This window comes from Conger conger, chromosome 3 (genome assembly GCF_963514075.1).
Source record: "Conger conger chromosome 3, fConCon1.1, whole genome shotgun sequence".
In the NCBI taxonomy this organism is placed as follows: Eukaryota; Metazoa; Chordata; class Actinopteri; order Anguilliformes; family Congridae; genus Conger; species Conger conger.
This window is the reverse complement of record NC_083762.1, coordinates 9438212-9454535: the sequence shown is the minus strand read 5'-3', so window position 1 is coordinate 9454535 and position 16324 is coordinate 9438212. Positions and strand designations below refer to the sequence as shown.

At 49.6% G+C, this 16324-nt stretch overlaps 1 protein-coding gene across 1 annotated transcript in view; it reads right to left on the bottom strand.

Moving 5' to 3' along the window:
• The window catches only part of diaph2 (diaphanous-related formin 2), a 482385-nt gene that overhangs the window by 354522 nt on the left and 111539 nt on the right, over positions 1-16324 (bottom strand). Inside the window, 1 exon segment of the mRNA XM_061234698.1 lies at positions 5893-6032. Coding sequence (XP_061090682.1) covers positions 5893-6032 — 140 coding nt within the window.

Genomic DNA, 16324 nt, shown 5'->3' with positions numbered 1-16324 from the left:
ATACAGGGAGAAAGAGATACGCTGTATATATACACAGAGAGACAGAGAGAGGCAGATAGAGTGAGGGAGAGAGAGGCAGAGAGACATACAGAGACAGAGCTAGAGAGATGGGAAGAAAGAGAGGCAGATAGAGATACAGAGAGAGAAACAAAGAGAGGGAAAGCGATAGAAAGAGAGGGAAAGCGATAGAAAGAGAGACAAACTGAGACAGAGCTAGAGATGGAGAGGCAGATAAAGATACAGAGATAGAGAGAGACAAACAGAGACAGAGCTAGAGAGATGGGGAGAGAGAGAGCCAGATAGAGATACAGAGAGAGAGAGAGAGAGCGAGAAGGAAAGAGGGAGAAAGAGCTAGAGAGAAAGAGATATAGAGAGACATACAGAGACAGAGCTAGAGAGAGGAAGGGAGAGAGAGAGGCAGATAGATACAGAGAGAGAGAGAAAGAAAGAGAGACAGAGAGAGAGAAGCAGCTAAGGAGCAGGCCGACAGCGCACAGAGCCAGATTAATACCGTTAGAGCCATCCCTCAGGAGGGACGGTCCATAACGTTCAGCCTCCCTCCCGCTGAAATCATCCTTCAGCGCCGAGGTCAGTCCCTGCCCGCCCTCACACCGCACCGGGGAATAGCACAAACAGGCCACTTTACATCCCCGTGCCGTATTCATACACCGCAGCTTCCCCATCTGCATCCAGAGGAAACAGCCCCCGGCCGCTCAGGCCTGGATGAAGGTCGCCGGAGGTCGAGGCGCCATACAGACGGGAGGGGGGGGGGAAGAGACGTCGCGGACGTGGTCTTTAATCATGTCAGACCGGCGTCTTTACCCACACTTACGCCGCGGGAACCGGCCTTTGGGATTTCTGGTGGAGATCCCATTAAAACGAGACGCTGGAAACCCATTTAAAAACACAGAGCCTCCCCCAGAACCGAAAAAATAAAATAAATAAAAACACAAACCCACTGCCTGGGATGAGAAGCTTAAATCCCGAACGCTCGGTGTTTTGAGGCAGAGCCTCCCGGTTTTACGTAATCTACGCGGAGCTCGACGCTTAATGGTGTCGATTACTCCCTCTCCCAGACCCTCTCCCCTTCTTTCATCACATTTGGTTAGAGATTCTGGTCCGATGGGTCGGATGCTAAACGGCACCCCGCGAGGCAAAATCAATGTCATAACTTCAAAGGTGCTAACAAGCCCCATTACTGGGGTGAGCTGCTGGGTATAAACAGAGCCCCCGAACCCACACTGGGAGGACTGGGATTCACCTGTCCTTTCTACAGTCATGCCCATGACCCTAAAGAAAGATCTCGAGACCCAAATCCAGTGCACGGACCAGCCATGAAGAGAAAAAAAAAAAAAGAACTCTGAAATCACCTAGAGAAAACCTTATCATTCATGCAGTGAGGATTTTCCACATAATGAAAAATTGGAGCAAGCAAGTTCAATTTTGTATAATTCTGTCCAGGGGATCAGAGAGCTTGCAAATTCAATATGGAGGCCATCGGCGGGATTTGGGAAGACTCAAAATGTAATACCGGGGGCTTAAATCAGGGAACTTTGAGTCGAGACCCCTGCAATGCACGGAACCGTGATCCGTCGTGTCAAAAGCTGATGCGCTCTTTCTTCTTCTGTGGAAAAAAAATATTGATGCAGAATCAGGAAGAGCAACCGCGAGTCAGTGGGCTTTAACCCAGACGTTTCTGAGCAGATACATTTCAGGGCAGGAGCTCAGCCCAGGCGCTGTAGCCCGCAGAATAATCGTCAACAGCGTAGCTGGAAATGTTGTTGTGCATGTGTGGGAGTGCGAAAAGTTGGGCGATTACTTCCAGCATTGTTGCTGCAAAGTATCACAGTGCTGTCTCCAGGCCTTGTGGCGGCTCCCCTCCTGCTGATGAAACGGTTAGCGGCGTTTTGACACCGAACTAAGAGCGGTAATGTCAGCCGTTCCGAGAATCGGGACTTTCAACGGAACCCATGGCCTTCCTTTGAATCCACATCTTGCCCGGAGTCGGAAAAAGTTTGTGAAATCAGACCGCGCTCCACAAACAGATTGACATTTCTAAATTAAGAAGCACCTGTCCAAACGGAGGATGGAGGGAGGAGAACGGGGGGGGGGGGGGGGGGGGGGTAGCGGGAGATGAATAATGATCCGACGGGTTTTTTGACAGAATTAAAGAAATAACTCCAGGAGATGAAATGTCGGGACGCATCTGCGGGCGCTCCAGGCGATGCCATCTGCGGGAGGCGCACCTGTCTGGGACTGCCCAGGATACAGGGGGCGCAGTGGCACCTGGGCCAGGGAAACAGGTGCTCAGCCTCGCCAATTAAACTATTACACAAATACCGCTTCTCCTCCGGGGAGGAAATTAGCAGTCGACGTCGATCGACGGAGCTAGCGAGGACGCCGAGCGCCGAACTGGATAAACGCTTTTGTGAGGAGAGTCCTCACTTTCTTTTTCTGCTGACTGTAGGAAACGGAAACGTCCGACACCCCCGCCTCGGTGAAATTAACGCGTTAATCACCTTCTTCATTTGAAAACTTAAATATATATTTTTTAAACTAAGGTTTTACACGCCAGGCTCCGTGAGCGCGAAGCCGAGACTTGGCGGTGTGGCGGTTGAAACGGCGAACAATGAAGAATGTTTTTTTTGTCGAGCCGAACCTCTCCGGCACGTTCGCAGACCCGTTCTCCGCACACCTGCTGTTTTCCTTTCAAGTGGGCGAGGCTCAGAGTGAAGCATATGGCTTTAAAGATATTTACAAGTATATTTACAAGCGCAGAACAGCATGCGTACCTCGCCCGTTTTTAAGAAAGACACCAATTACGCTGCTCTCCCATGAAGTGGTCTCTCTCTGATTGCTAAACTGTCTTGTCCAGGGTCAGCAAACCTACACGCAGCAAAGAATTAAATAAAATAAAAACAAATCAGTAAACGTGGAGGACTTTGCTTTAATGTAAATTCCAAACAGGGACAAAATTCTGGAAGCAACATGCTTTTTAGATTAAACTGGGAGGGCTCTCGAACGATTTGTCTCCTCTGAGTGAACTGAAAAATGCAAATGTAAACCATTTGTCTCGAAGGGTCCGAAATAAATAGCTCCAACGGCGTTTAATTTCTAACCGCTCTGTACCTCGCGAGGAGCATGGCCATTTGAGTTATAAGGAACAGAACCTACTTTAAAAAGTCGTGATTTAAAGAGGTTCCCACACAAACACATCTCGTGGTCTAGCAGAGCAATGATACTTGGGGCACGACTTTGCAGGAGAGCCTGTAAATCACCGGTCATTACATGGCTCGGTTCTTCCGAATACAAATCGATTCCTATCCTAAGCCAACTGGGGCATGGAGGCCTGTGTGGAGTATGAACAACCTACTGTATGTCCATTAGTAATGATGTAGGCCAACTGTATGTCCATAATTAATCATGTATGGCCTACTGTATGTCAATAACTAATTATGTAGGCCTACTGTATGTCCATAACTAATAACGTATAGCCTACTGTATGTCCATAAGTAATAATGTAGGCCTCCTGTATGTCCATAACTAATAATGCACAGCCTCAAACAGATGCTTCTGCAAACCCTGGATGTAAAAGGACACAGTACATTCAGACAATGAGATTACAGCATCCACCTGAATCCTTCAGCGTTATGCTTCTGTCTCGCTGATGCTTGTTAGGACTACAGGGGACTGCATGAGAGTAAAGGTCACATTAACATACAGCGATGAGGACGCAGGATGGCAGCTCGCGTTTCCCCGGCACGTCCGTGACTATTAACCGCGTCCGTATTAATTGTTAGCGGTTCCGACGGGCCGGGGGTTGAAATGTCCCTTCCGTTAATCTACCCTTTAAAACGAACCGAGAGGTGGAGGAGTGGGGAGGGCGAGGAAGAGGAGGAGGAGAGCCCGAGCTAGGCGCCGCTTCTTCCCTCTACCTCCTGTCACCTGGGGGGGGGCTGTCGGTGAGAAGAGGGCCTTCCGTGGGAGGCCCAGACCCCCGCCGAGAGGGGAGCCCACTCGCCCGGTCAGGGGGTCAGCTCTTCCCAAAACACCCAGAGGGTCGTCCAACCCCCCCCCCCGGCCCCCGCTACCCTTTCTCAGCCGAGCACCGCTAACGTGCTATGCTAACGTGCTTCGCTAACGTGCTTCGCTAGCGCCGCGAGGGGCAAACTTTGCGGCTCTTGCCAGTCACTGGAGGAACGAGTCTGGGCTTTTTTTTTCCTTTTTGTTTTTTTGTTTTTTTGTTTTTTTTTAGAAAAAATGAAAACCGCTATTTAGTCTCACTTTCCATAATTAGTGAACTATCAAATGAGCAAACAGTGGCAGAGGCGGGTCTCGTGACCCAGTCGTTGCTGATCTGGGAGATCTAACGCCAGCGAGACACAGCGTGCAGCTTAATTAATGCAACACACAGAGCACCTCCAGGCCGTTTACACGCCTGCTGCAACCGGCATCCTTAAACAGCCCTCATTTCTGCTAATATTTCTCACGCTTAAAAAGAAAAATAAAAGGGAAAATGAGGTGTGAACGTGAAGTTCCGTTATTGTTCTTTTTCAATCTTCCGCCCCTCGTTGTTTTGACACCGCTCAGCCAAGAAGGAAGGGCGTTTTCTCGACGACTATTCTTAGTTCAAGCGCGCCGGACGCGTTCGTTCTTCGTCCGTAAGGCAGCGGCGAACTTTGCAGCGGGAGCTCACCAAAGCGTATTAGTTTCCGAGGTGGCGAGGATGCAGGAATAACACAGGCTATATCCACCGGATCAAATAACTGGTCCACAGGGGCCGCCTGCTGGTCCTCTCTTAGCAATGAGGTCGACTTAAAAGCATATCTGCCACTCATCTGATGACCACTTTATATGCAGCGTTCATCGATTCACATTAAGGAACATCTCTCCGACAGCGCGCCGGTAAATAATTGAGAGGGTCTGCTGTCACCGAGGGTTCCTGTGCGCTGCTGGGACCAAATTAAAGTTGAAGATCCCATCTACAAAAAAAAAAAAAGAGCAGCGGACATCCTACCCGGGCAGGGGGTGGAGGCAGCTGGAGAGAGACTCCAGCCTAATTATGATTGAATGAAAGGGCTATCAAAGCCAGCCAGACACCAGTGCACAACTGAGGACGTTTCAAAACCGCTTCACGCAGGACATTAGCTGTGATCGAACTGGATAAAAGCACGAAAAGGGGGGCGAGGAGAGAGGCAGAAGCAGGATTTTTCAAGTGATCCGGGGGACGTGGGATCAAAGAGGTAGGGGTGGGGTCAGCGGTCAGGCCGGGCGGGAGAATGTCAGGTCCACTGGCGGACATTTTGTCAGTCAGGGGGCTCACGGACAGAAGAGGTGGGGAGAGATGTCAAACCGGGCCCACAGCGTGCAACCAGAACCTGCTGACATCTTCCAGCTCCATGCCGAGGGGCGCTGGGCAGAGAGCCACCCCACCCCCACGGGAAACCAAGGAAGTGCAGATCTCTGGGGGAGGGGCAGGAGCGGGGCCGGGCAGGCTGACTGACTGACAGGGGCAGGGGTATGGCCACCAGGCGGACTGACAGGGGCAGGGGCGGAGCCAGGCAGGCAGATTGACAGGCACGAGACGTGGCCAGGCAGGCTGATTGACAGGGTCTGGGGTGTGGCCAGGCAGGCTGACTGACAAGTGGAGAGGCAGGGCCGGGCAGGCTGACTGACAGCGACAGGGGCGGGGCCGGGCAGCAGGCTGACTGACAGGGGCAGGGGCGTGGCCGGGGCGGTACAGACCTGACAGGGGCAGGGGCGTGGCCGGGGCGGTACTGACCTGACGGGGGCAGGGGTGTGGCCGGGCGGTACTGACCTGACAGGGGCAGGGGTGTGGCCGGGGCGGTACAGATCTGACGGGGGCAGGGGCGTGGCCGGGGCGGTACTGACCTGACGGGGTTGCTGGTGAGGGACACCCTCAGGGACTCGAGGCAGTTCAGCAGCTTGTCCTCGGTGATCCCGGAGCGCAGCTCGTGCACGTACTCCTGCGATGACAGCGTGCACTCGTGCTTACTGTTCCTCAGCCCGCCCTGCAACACACACAGCAGCCCGCCGGCCAATCAGCACTCTGCATTTCACACTCAAATCAGGCAAACACAAAGGACACCTTAAGCTGAGGAGACTGGAGCCAAGTGGTTAAGGTGCGTGACTGGGACCCGGGAGGTTGGTGGTTCCAGGCCCGATAAGGTGTAGTCAAGGTAAGATCTGCACAGCTCTTGGGCCCTTAGGCAAGGCCTTTAACCCCACATTACTCCAGGGGGGACTTTCCCCTGGTTAGTCTAATCAACTGTAAGTGGCTTTGGATAAAAGCATCAGCTAAATGACTGTAATGTAATGTAAGGGACTCATCGGGCAGAGCGAGCGGCTCCAGAGGCACCGCTGGCTAACGGGCACTCTTCATTAACATGGCGGTAATGAGAGCTTTCATCAGCTCGAACTGCAGAGGGGCTTTATGGAGAGAGACGGGACATCAGGTGGAGCGCACATCAGGTGCGGCGCCCCCCCCCGGCGCGTCTGAAGTCCTGCAGGTGAGAGCGATCGCTCCCCGCTGCCGGGGACGGCTCTTTTCCCGGTCATTACCCACGGCCCGGTTCCCCCGAGCTCCCCCACCGCAGCCCGATTACACCAACCGCTCCACGTCGCCGATAAATACAACACACACACAAACCCTACAGCCGCCGAAAAACACAACCGCTCCACATCGCCGATAAATACAACACACACACAAACCCTACAGCCGCCGAAAAACACAACCGCTCCGCCACATTCATCAACACCGTTTTCTAAAATACGGACAGAACTTTTTTTTTCCTTCCTCCCTTTTTTTACGGCAGGAGATGAGAGAAATGGAGTGGAAGGAGGCGCCCTGAAGAGGAGCCAGACTCCCGCTCCTCCGCCCGCTGTGGCGAGGTTCAGGTGATGGGAACGGGGACAGATTAGCGCTCTCCGCGCCCGCGCCTTCATTAACTACACGGGCTGAGGCGGGAGCAGGCCACGGAGGACCGCCGCGCAGATGGGGGATCCGAACGGCAGCACTGCCAACACACACACGCACGCGCGCACACACACACCCGCACACTCGACGCAGAAGCACACACTTCCCGCGAACGCCTTCCAAGTTAAAGTCCACGTCTCGCTGCCAGACAATGACTGGCACACTCTTGGCAGCCGATGTGTAAAGCTCGCCGTGTGCACGCTTGAAACGTTAAAAGGTTTTGTGGAATGGTAATTTTTTCACATCAAAATAAACACGGAGTACGGTATTCGGTCAAAAGGGGGTTGAAGGGGGGGGATATCTTATTCTTGGCTCTCGGAATTGGCACAAGCTATCCTGATGCGTAACCAAGAACTACCCCCCCCCCACACACACACTCCTCCCTCACTCTCCAGCATCTCTGAGAAGAAGCCAGCATTAATCTCGCCAAAGCTCCCTGTCTGCCCAAATCAATTTCCGTTACCTGCCAAGTCAAACTGTACGCCTCTACCACACGCGACAGAAGTGGAAACAAAGGAAGTAAGCAGCGAAGTCTGTCAATCCATTTCAACCCTTCCTCTCCTCCTCCTCTCCCTCTGGTGGAAGCGGGAATTACGAGCGACTGCGTCTAATACCTATTCTTGTATCCCGGGGTTTTTTTTTGTTGTCGCACGAGCGCGGTGGTGTAGCGGTATCTAAATCCACTTTCACAGGTGTTCTCTTTTACTTGGTTTTTTTCCTTCTTCTTCTTCTTCTTCTTCTTTTTTTTTTGTTCCCACCTTCCCCGAGAAAAGCAACCTGCCAAACAAAGTTTGGTAGAGCTCGGCCTGGTTGTCAGAGTAACCCAGTTACAAGGAGCAGCAGAATAAGGTAGGCACGCGAACACGGAGAGGGGGGGCGAGGAGGTGTGGGAGGACAGTCGAGTTACGAGCTGGATCAGAAATTCCTTGACTGCGACGGATTCGCTTTAATGCGATCACGGCGGCCCCCTCCCACTCGGCTAATAGAAGGTGGTTGGAGGGTTAATAGTCAGTTTTTTTTGGGGGGGGGAGGGGGTTTCCAGCCAGGCAAGGTTGGCCTCTTTCGAGCACAGTCGGGGAAAAAAGGAACCCAAAAATGAAAGTACAATTCAGTATCGCGCTGAAGCGAAAAGACAAACCGGAGATGAAGAAATGTGAACACTGCAGCAAAAATCCAACCCTCAGAAGCAACGTCCACACTTACAAAGAATGTCAATTTTCGAATATATGCCGGAATATTTAAGCGTTTCAAGTAGGAGGATTTACTGTGAATACAGCAGCTTTGTATATGCGAAGAGTCCGTGTACGTGGTCGATTATCCAATTTAAATTCACCTCGACGTACAAATATTTGCCACGTAAACAGCTCATTTGTAATGCGTGCGCCGTTCAGATGAACCTACAGCTCTCGTGCATGTACAGTGCAAACAACTTTGCACTCGTTATTCATTACGCGGAAAGCGGAGTGGCGGTTGTTCTAAATCATATTAGATATCGGCAAATTGAAAGGAAATAGTGAAAAGTGGAGAAAACTGCACGTGGGCTACTGTACGTACTTGGATCTGAGGCCAGCCCATGAAGCTATTTTCTGCATTTCCACCGACTGTGGGGGATGATATTGATTTCAGCATATGTTGTAACCGTCAGAGATGTTGGAGCAAAAATGAAATGGATAACTGTCTCTCTCGGTCTGCTCATATGGCTGTCGCTTCCCTGAGAGCAAGGCAACACGTGTTCCTGTGCCCATGAATTATGAATACGTGGCATATGCATGATTTTTTTAATTACGTTCAACATTCCCGGTGCCACGATTCCCCGGTCCTTCCGAGTAACAAGAACCCGTTCTCCACCCAACCCTCGGCTATCGGCACAGAGGGAGCTCCATCTGCTCCGGCCAACAGTGACAGGGGGAGCCGGCCCAAGCCCAACACCAGACAGGGCCACAAACCAGAAGGTTAGCGCTGGAGAATGCACTCTGACCCCGTCTACTCCTACGCCTGGGGAAATCAGACCCCGAACTACAAATGTCGCCCGACATACTGTAAGCTTTGTCCAACAGAGTATAATCTGGGATGGACCTCCTTCTCAAACTAAGTGAATCAGCACACAATGAGAAAGTGATTGGGTATAATGCTCACCTTTCTAACGAATCAGACCACTTCTTCACCTCAACTAAATTTGGGGGAAACTCTGTAAGTGCAGTTTAGAGACACGGTGATGCGTGAATACAGTTCAAGATAAATATTTCAGCGAATAGTATTTATTTATTTTTTTTACATTTGTAACTTGATTCTCACCCAATATTAGATTTTTTTTTTTTTTTCAGTGTAACTGGCTGTCCTCTGCCTACTTCCATTTCCTGCATGAATTATTTTCTATGCCCCATTGAAAATAGGCAATGACTGGGTTTGTCCTGTCTTGTCAGATCTGTGTCTCCACAGGAGTCTACAGGAGGCTGGTGCCTCTCTTACCTGTTCAGCTGAACTTGTCAGATTTCTTCCAGCCTCTTAATCTGACCCCCCTCCCTCCACCCTCCTATCCAGACCTCTCCACCTCCCTGTAGTCTGTCACACTTTGCCGTCGGCTAAAAATATACAGGTTGGCACGAGAGTCCTCGCCGTCCTCCTCCCAACACGTCTCACCTTCGCTGTCACCGTCTCTTTCTAACAAGACACCACAAACAAACGCGGCTGCCTTTGTACAACTGACAGCCCCCTTTTGTTAATCTCATTTAGTTTGCTCACAGTTTGACAAAAGGAATTGTGTTTAAAAGTTGGAAACAAATTGCCGCTCTCTGAAGAATTTGCATTAACTGGCTTCCATTAACGAGGAAACAAATATCTGGAGTAAGAACAAGGCAGAGCAGTTAACTGAAATGGATACGGTGTAAACCAGCAGGCTGCAGAAAGAGTTTGTTATCTTTGGTTAGGATACTTTTTTATGTTTTATATACTGTGGGGTTTCACTGCTGATGCCGTTACCTTCCATATGGAAGGCACTCTAATTCAGTTTAAGAGCTTTGTTAACTGCCAAAGAGCATCGTGGTGGCACATATATACTGAGCGCGTACGTCTGTATGTCACAGGAACGGAACTACTCATTACTATTAGTTCAGCTCTACACATTTTCCCCAATCCCACCATCCTCTCTTCCCCAGAGCAGGGCTCCATCTTCTCAGTCACTGGTTTTGAAATGTTGGTCTTTCTCCTCTTGCTCTGACACACCGGGAACAAAATGTCGGCCAACAGGAGACCGCTCTTTTATTGCCTTTCCTCTCCCTCCTTCAACGGTAACGGCCTCTGCCCGGATCTCTAATGTCTCAACGATTGGCCGTTCATTTGTTACTGTCACGCAAGCTGCTCTTCCCCCTGACTTTCTTTTCCCCAATTAGACCGACGGAGGAGAGCTCAAAATGAACAATCTTCAATGGACAGGTGGCTGTCTCTATCAAAGCGCCGCCCCGCTGAAAATAATACCTGCTCCGCTCCTCTTTCTATATCTGACATCTTAAATAATAAATCGCGGGGAGAAAATTGCGCGGGGTCTTTATCGGCCCGGCCCTGTCCCGCGAGGCCGCCCACTCGTGACGGGAGACCGGCGGGGGTCTGCTTTCAGTATTAAGTGACCTTTGCCTCTGGAAAGCAGAGACACAGGCGGTAATATGCTGCTTAATGACCCCCTGGTCAGATCAATCCTGGGGGAAGGGGATCAACATTACGCCGCGCCGCGCTAATCGAGAGGAGGGCCTCCTCACTCCGCTTCGGCCACAGGCGCCGGGGCACGTGGGTACGCTGGCAGACGGACGTCGCCCCCCGAGAGACGGACCGCACCTGAAAGACGGCAAATCGGCCATGACCACACTTCCTGTCGGATACGCTGTGGCGGGAGCCGTTTGGTTAGCGGTGGCAGAGGCCCGTTTGGGTTTCCTGTTTGTTGACCGCGCGGCTTTGGGTGGCCCGAAACGCCAGCGCGGGGGAGAGGCCAGGGGACCATCAGCCGTAACCAGACCATAACGAGGCACGGAGGATTTTATTTACCGGAATGTGTTCGGAGGGCAGCATTAGATGTGGCTGGTTCTGTCAGACGCCCAATCAAGAAGGCGAGGAGGTGGGATCATTCAGAGTAGGAAGTGCGAGCCTGATCGCCCTTTAAGACCTGCATCACGTTTGGTCAACAACCCACTTTCCCCTTTTGTTAGACAAAAGACATCACTGACATTAAAAGTAAGAAACAAAATTACAGAACAAGAGGATTTAAGATTGCCTTTCCCCAAACCCCCTGGACTCAGCTGAAAAATGTCATGTTATTATATATATATATATTATATATGAGCAAAACGAAGAGAAAGGAAAGGAACAGGTAAGCCTCAACCCCAGGTCTCGTGGGTCACAGATCTTGATGCTAACCTTGACTCCCACCTCTCCTGTCTTCCGATTGGCCGTGTGATAGAACGCCCTTCAGTGAACATAAGTCCTGCGTGTGATAACGAGCCGGGGGGGGGGGGTTCGGCACGGCCGGATTCAGCTCCCGCTCCCGCTCCCGCTCCCGTTCCCGCCGCCGGATGCATAATTCAGAGCCCCCCCGCTCCGCTCTCTCCAGAAGCTTCCGGCCGCAGCGCCCGAGCCCGCGGACCGCGTGGGGGGGAATAATTACAGGGCGATAACGGCGCACGCTCCGTCTGAGTAATTTACCCGGGCGCGGGGTCGGGGCGCCGGAACGAGCCGCTTAAATCACGGGGTCTTTCCGAGCGCGCGTCGTCTTAATGGGCCTAATCGGGCCGGCCGGGGCGGGCAGCTACACGGCTGTTTGTTTTGCTCTCTTCCGTTCCGTGACCTTTGTAACGAAACGAATGATTACGATAAATAATAATAATAATAACAATCAGGGGGGCGATCATCGTTACCGCCTCCCGCCGCAGATACGCACGGGGCCGGTATCACCCCGGCGCGCGGGCGTCGAGACCAATCAAGAGCCACGGTGGAAACGAGACACCAGGATGGACGGGGGGAGGGAAGGGGGAGGGGACGTGGATTGGGAACCCATCACAGCAGCAGAATTACATCAAATCGGTGATGTTTTGTTTTCTTATGTAATAATGGAATAAATCTTATTAAAATTCTGCTCCCTAAATAAATGCCAAATGGTTGGGGGGGGGTGGGGGTGGGGGGGGGACAAAAAGGAGGAATAATGAAAATTTTAATTAGCTCTTCTCTGTATGTGATTAATGAAAATTACCAGAGCGCCCTACTGATCTTTTGAAAAATAACACAGATACAATCTTGGCAATTAGTGCACATCAAGCAGTATCAAAGCCAAGTGGCTGAAATCTTTTATTCGCTAATTTCCTGCTCATTAGAGGTTGAATGACAGTCGTACTGATGGGAGAGTTTCTTCTGAAATCATACAGTAAGCATGCACAGACCTCACACAACTCCACACAGACATGCTAAACACACACACACACACACACACACACACACAAACACACACACACACACACACACAAACACACAAACAAACACACACACACACACACACACAAACACACACACACACACAGACACACACAGACACACACACACACACACACAAACACACACACACACACACACACACACACACACACACACACACAAACACACACAAACACACTTTATTATTAAGTCTTCTGCTGCTGCAGCCTATTCACTCAGAGGTTTGGCACATTGTGTGTTCAGAGATGCTCTTCTGCATACAACTGTTGTACTGTGTGGTTATTCGCGTTACTGTCACCTTCCTGTCAGCTTCGACCAGTCTGGCCCTTCTCCTCTGACCTCTCTCATTAACAACAATATTTTGCCTGCAGAACTTCTGCTCACTGGATGTTTTTTTTTTTTCCCGTACCATTCTCTGCAAACTCTAGAGACTGTTGTGCATGAAAATCCCAGGAGATCCACCCTGTCTGGCATCAACAATCATTCCACAGTCAAAGTCACATCTCTTCCCCATTCTGACATTTTGTATGAAAAACAGCTGAAGCTGTCGACCATTCATGCAAGCTAAATGTATGTGTGTGCTAGCTACATATTATGCATTTAGTTGCTGCCAGGATTGGCTGATTAAAAATTAGCACTGGTGTACAGGTCTACCTAATAAATTGCTCAGTGAGTGTATGTTACAACACTGCGCTCAAGTGATTCTGCTGCCAGACACCTGCTGCCGTGATACACACATACACACACACACACACACTTATTCACGCACACGCACACATACACATACATGTATTCAAAAACACGCACATGCACACACATACACACACGCACGCACATCTACAGTAATATAAAGTTTGGTGCACAGATCCAGGGCTGAAAGGTCAGCTGCAGCAGGCATCAGCGGAGATGTCGACTGCCCGGACAATGAGATCCAACCAGAAGCTCACAGGACATTCCCTGCAGCCGGGAGATAAGACATTTTGTGTGTTCAGGGAGCTCTCCTCCATGTTACTCTGATTATTTTCCACCAGGAAGGATGACAACATTCTGCCTCCCCTGTTCCTGTTCTAAAAGCGCTGTGTCCCAGAAGAGGAGTGCTGTCAGGTCTGGGGGGGGGGGGGGGTGCGTGCCTGCCTCTGACAGATGCCGAGGCCTTGACAATTCCGCCGCTGATTCTAATTATATCAGCTGTTCCTTCGAATCCCAACTTCCAAAAGCCAGTTTGGGAGCGCCGGTCTGCCACTGTACAGCACCCGAAAACAGCGTCACCCGTCACCCAGGCTTAACAGCCGTCCGAAATCCCTGTGACTGAGTAGAGGTCAATCCGTTTTAAATACTCACAGGGTAACTGCGCTATACCAATTCAATTCAATTCAATTCAATTCAATTCAATTCAATTCAATTCAATTCAATTCAATTCAATTCAATTCAATTCAATTCAATTCAATTCAATTCAATTCAATTCAATTCAATTCAATTCAATTCAATTCAATTCAATTCAATTCAATTCGGTGAAATGTCTCCTACCCACACTTCAACCACATCCCAGGAGTTTTCTAACGGGAAAAATGGGGCCGAGCCTCACAGCCCAGGAGTTTTGTAACGGGAAACACGGGACAAGCCTCACACCGCCACACGGACAGGTCGTTCCACAACTACAAGTCGTAACGTGGGAAAAAAAGTAGGACTGTGTGGGTAAAAAAAAAAAAAAGAAAAAAAAAAGAAGAACCTTTTTTAATTTTGGGGGAAACATGAGTTTCTGGTGAGCAGCCAAGCCATCAGAAGACTTCAAACAAAGCCGGGGTTTGGTGTTGATTAAACAGGTCCCCAGGAATGTGCGGCTGACAGCCTGCATCCGAGCTGAGATGATTACGGTCTTAAAAGATTTCGCCTTTCATTCCAACACAAATACGAGCCATAATGCCTGGCAAAGAAAACCTAATCGCGCAAAAACTACTTTTAAAAAGCTGAAAGGCACCGTAATGAAAACGCTTACAGTGGATGGTGTCGTCCGCCCTCGTCTGTAAAGTCGACGGACACGGCGCTACGCTACGCTAACACACCGAGCGTGGAGAGACGGACAGAAGGTCAGCAGCACAGGGGGGTGGAGGAACAGCATTTTGGACGTGTCAAGTGTTTAATCTTTTCATAACACGTTTTTCAAAAGCAAAAACCCCAGCAAGGGAATCTACCGTTTTCTCCTAAACATTGCAAGAGAAATTACAAAGCAGAAAAAAAGAAGATTTCAGTTGCCAAACATCCGTTGTGCATTCATATAGAATTGACAACTTCCTGTAGATGGCTATTTGGATTATAATAAAATTGCATTTAATTAAATTACATGTAACTGCAAATGCCCTCTACTTAGACACTGCACTACACACAACATCAACAACATCATATTCTCGTCCAGAAATGCTATCGATGTATAAGTTTAGTATGCTAATAATCTGCAAATAATAACCATACTAGCATGTCAGTGCTACAGTATATATTCCTTAAGGTGTATAAAGAGTCCTATTTGTGTGGCCCTAAGAAACTCAGAATGTCTCGTTTACAGAACCCAAGCATCTTGTTTCTTGCTTGGTTAAGTCACTGATCTGCAATGAGAAACCAAAACCCCAGCATGTTTTTGGGCAAATGCAATGATATTCAGTGGGACTCAAAATGGCAGACGCACCACAAAGCTGGCTTAGTGGGTGATCTTTTGACAACCTTTACTCTCGTACAAAGACAACTGCATCTTGTGTGACACTTTCACAACAGTTACAACAAACTAAATGCAATGAGAGAGATTTCACAACCAGTGACTGCACCAGTGTGAACTCGGTTATTCTTTTGCCTTTCTATTTGCTGTTCATCATCTGCATTTGCTCCATGTCTTTTTTGCCTATATGCTAAATAATTACTGTAGATAAGGATGAACGTCAGTACAAAACAGTAAATATCAATAATCTACTGCAGGAAAACCGGGTTTAATTTTCATTTTTCACAGATAAACATGATTTATTTACCCATGCCTTCATTATAGTGGATTTATATAAATCACATCTTTATCACAAAAAAGAAATGACACTTTCATTGTTAAATGCAAAGTAGCGGAGGCAAAAGGCAATCATTAGTATATTCTATATATTGTTTGCAATTGAAATAAAGATTATATATTATATAGAGAGAATTTTGTATTGTTTTAATATCATAAAAATGTCCTGGGTATATGTGACCCAGGCTAACAGTTTCATAGGTGGCAATAAGCGTATAGAACACAGGGGTTAAACCGTGTAATGGCTGTTAAACAGAGCTGCCTTCCGAAACTATCCCAGGAATTGAGTTGCTCATTAGGGAGGAGACTGGTCTTAAAAAAGCTTTTAAAAAGCGTGTACTTCAACTGTCAGACAAAATGGCCGCTGAAGGCCAACCAAAACCGAAGTACCTAACGTCCTGTCAAACTTGACTTTGCGGAAAAGACAAAGTGACATTAAACATCGACTCCCTTGACCGGAACTCAACACTGCATATGGCCGAATTCAAAATCCCACATCCCTGGTGGCATCAACCTTGATTGGAGGAGCTCCCGGGTTGCTTTGGGAAGACCCCTCGTCAAACGGCGAGGGCAAGTGTCTCTACCTCCTGGAGGTACCCGGCGCCTCGGGGAGGAGGTGGATCTGCCGGACGACCTCACGTCTCCTGAAGTCTCTTCAACACTCAGGTAACTCTGGAGACGGAGGCCGAGGCCCTGCGTGGGGAAGGGGCTAGCAGACGAGGCCCCCGTGTCTGCAGCGGACTAGCTGACGAGGCCTCTCCATCGTCTGGGGGGAGGGGGGCTAGCTGAAGATGCTGCAGTGTCTGGAGCAG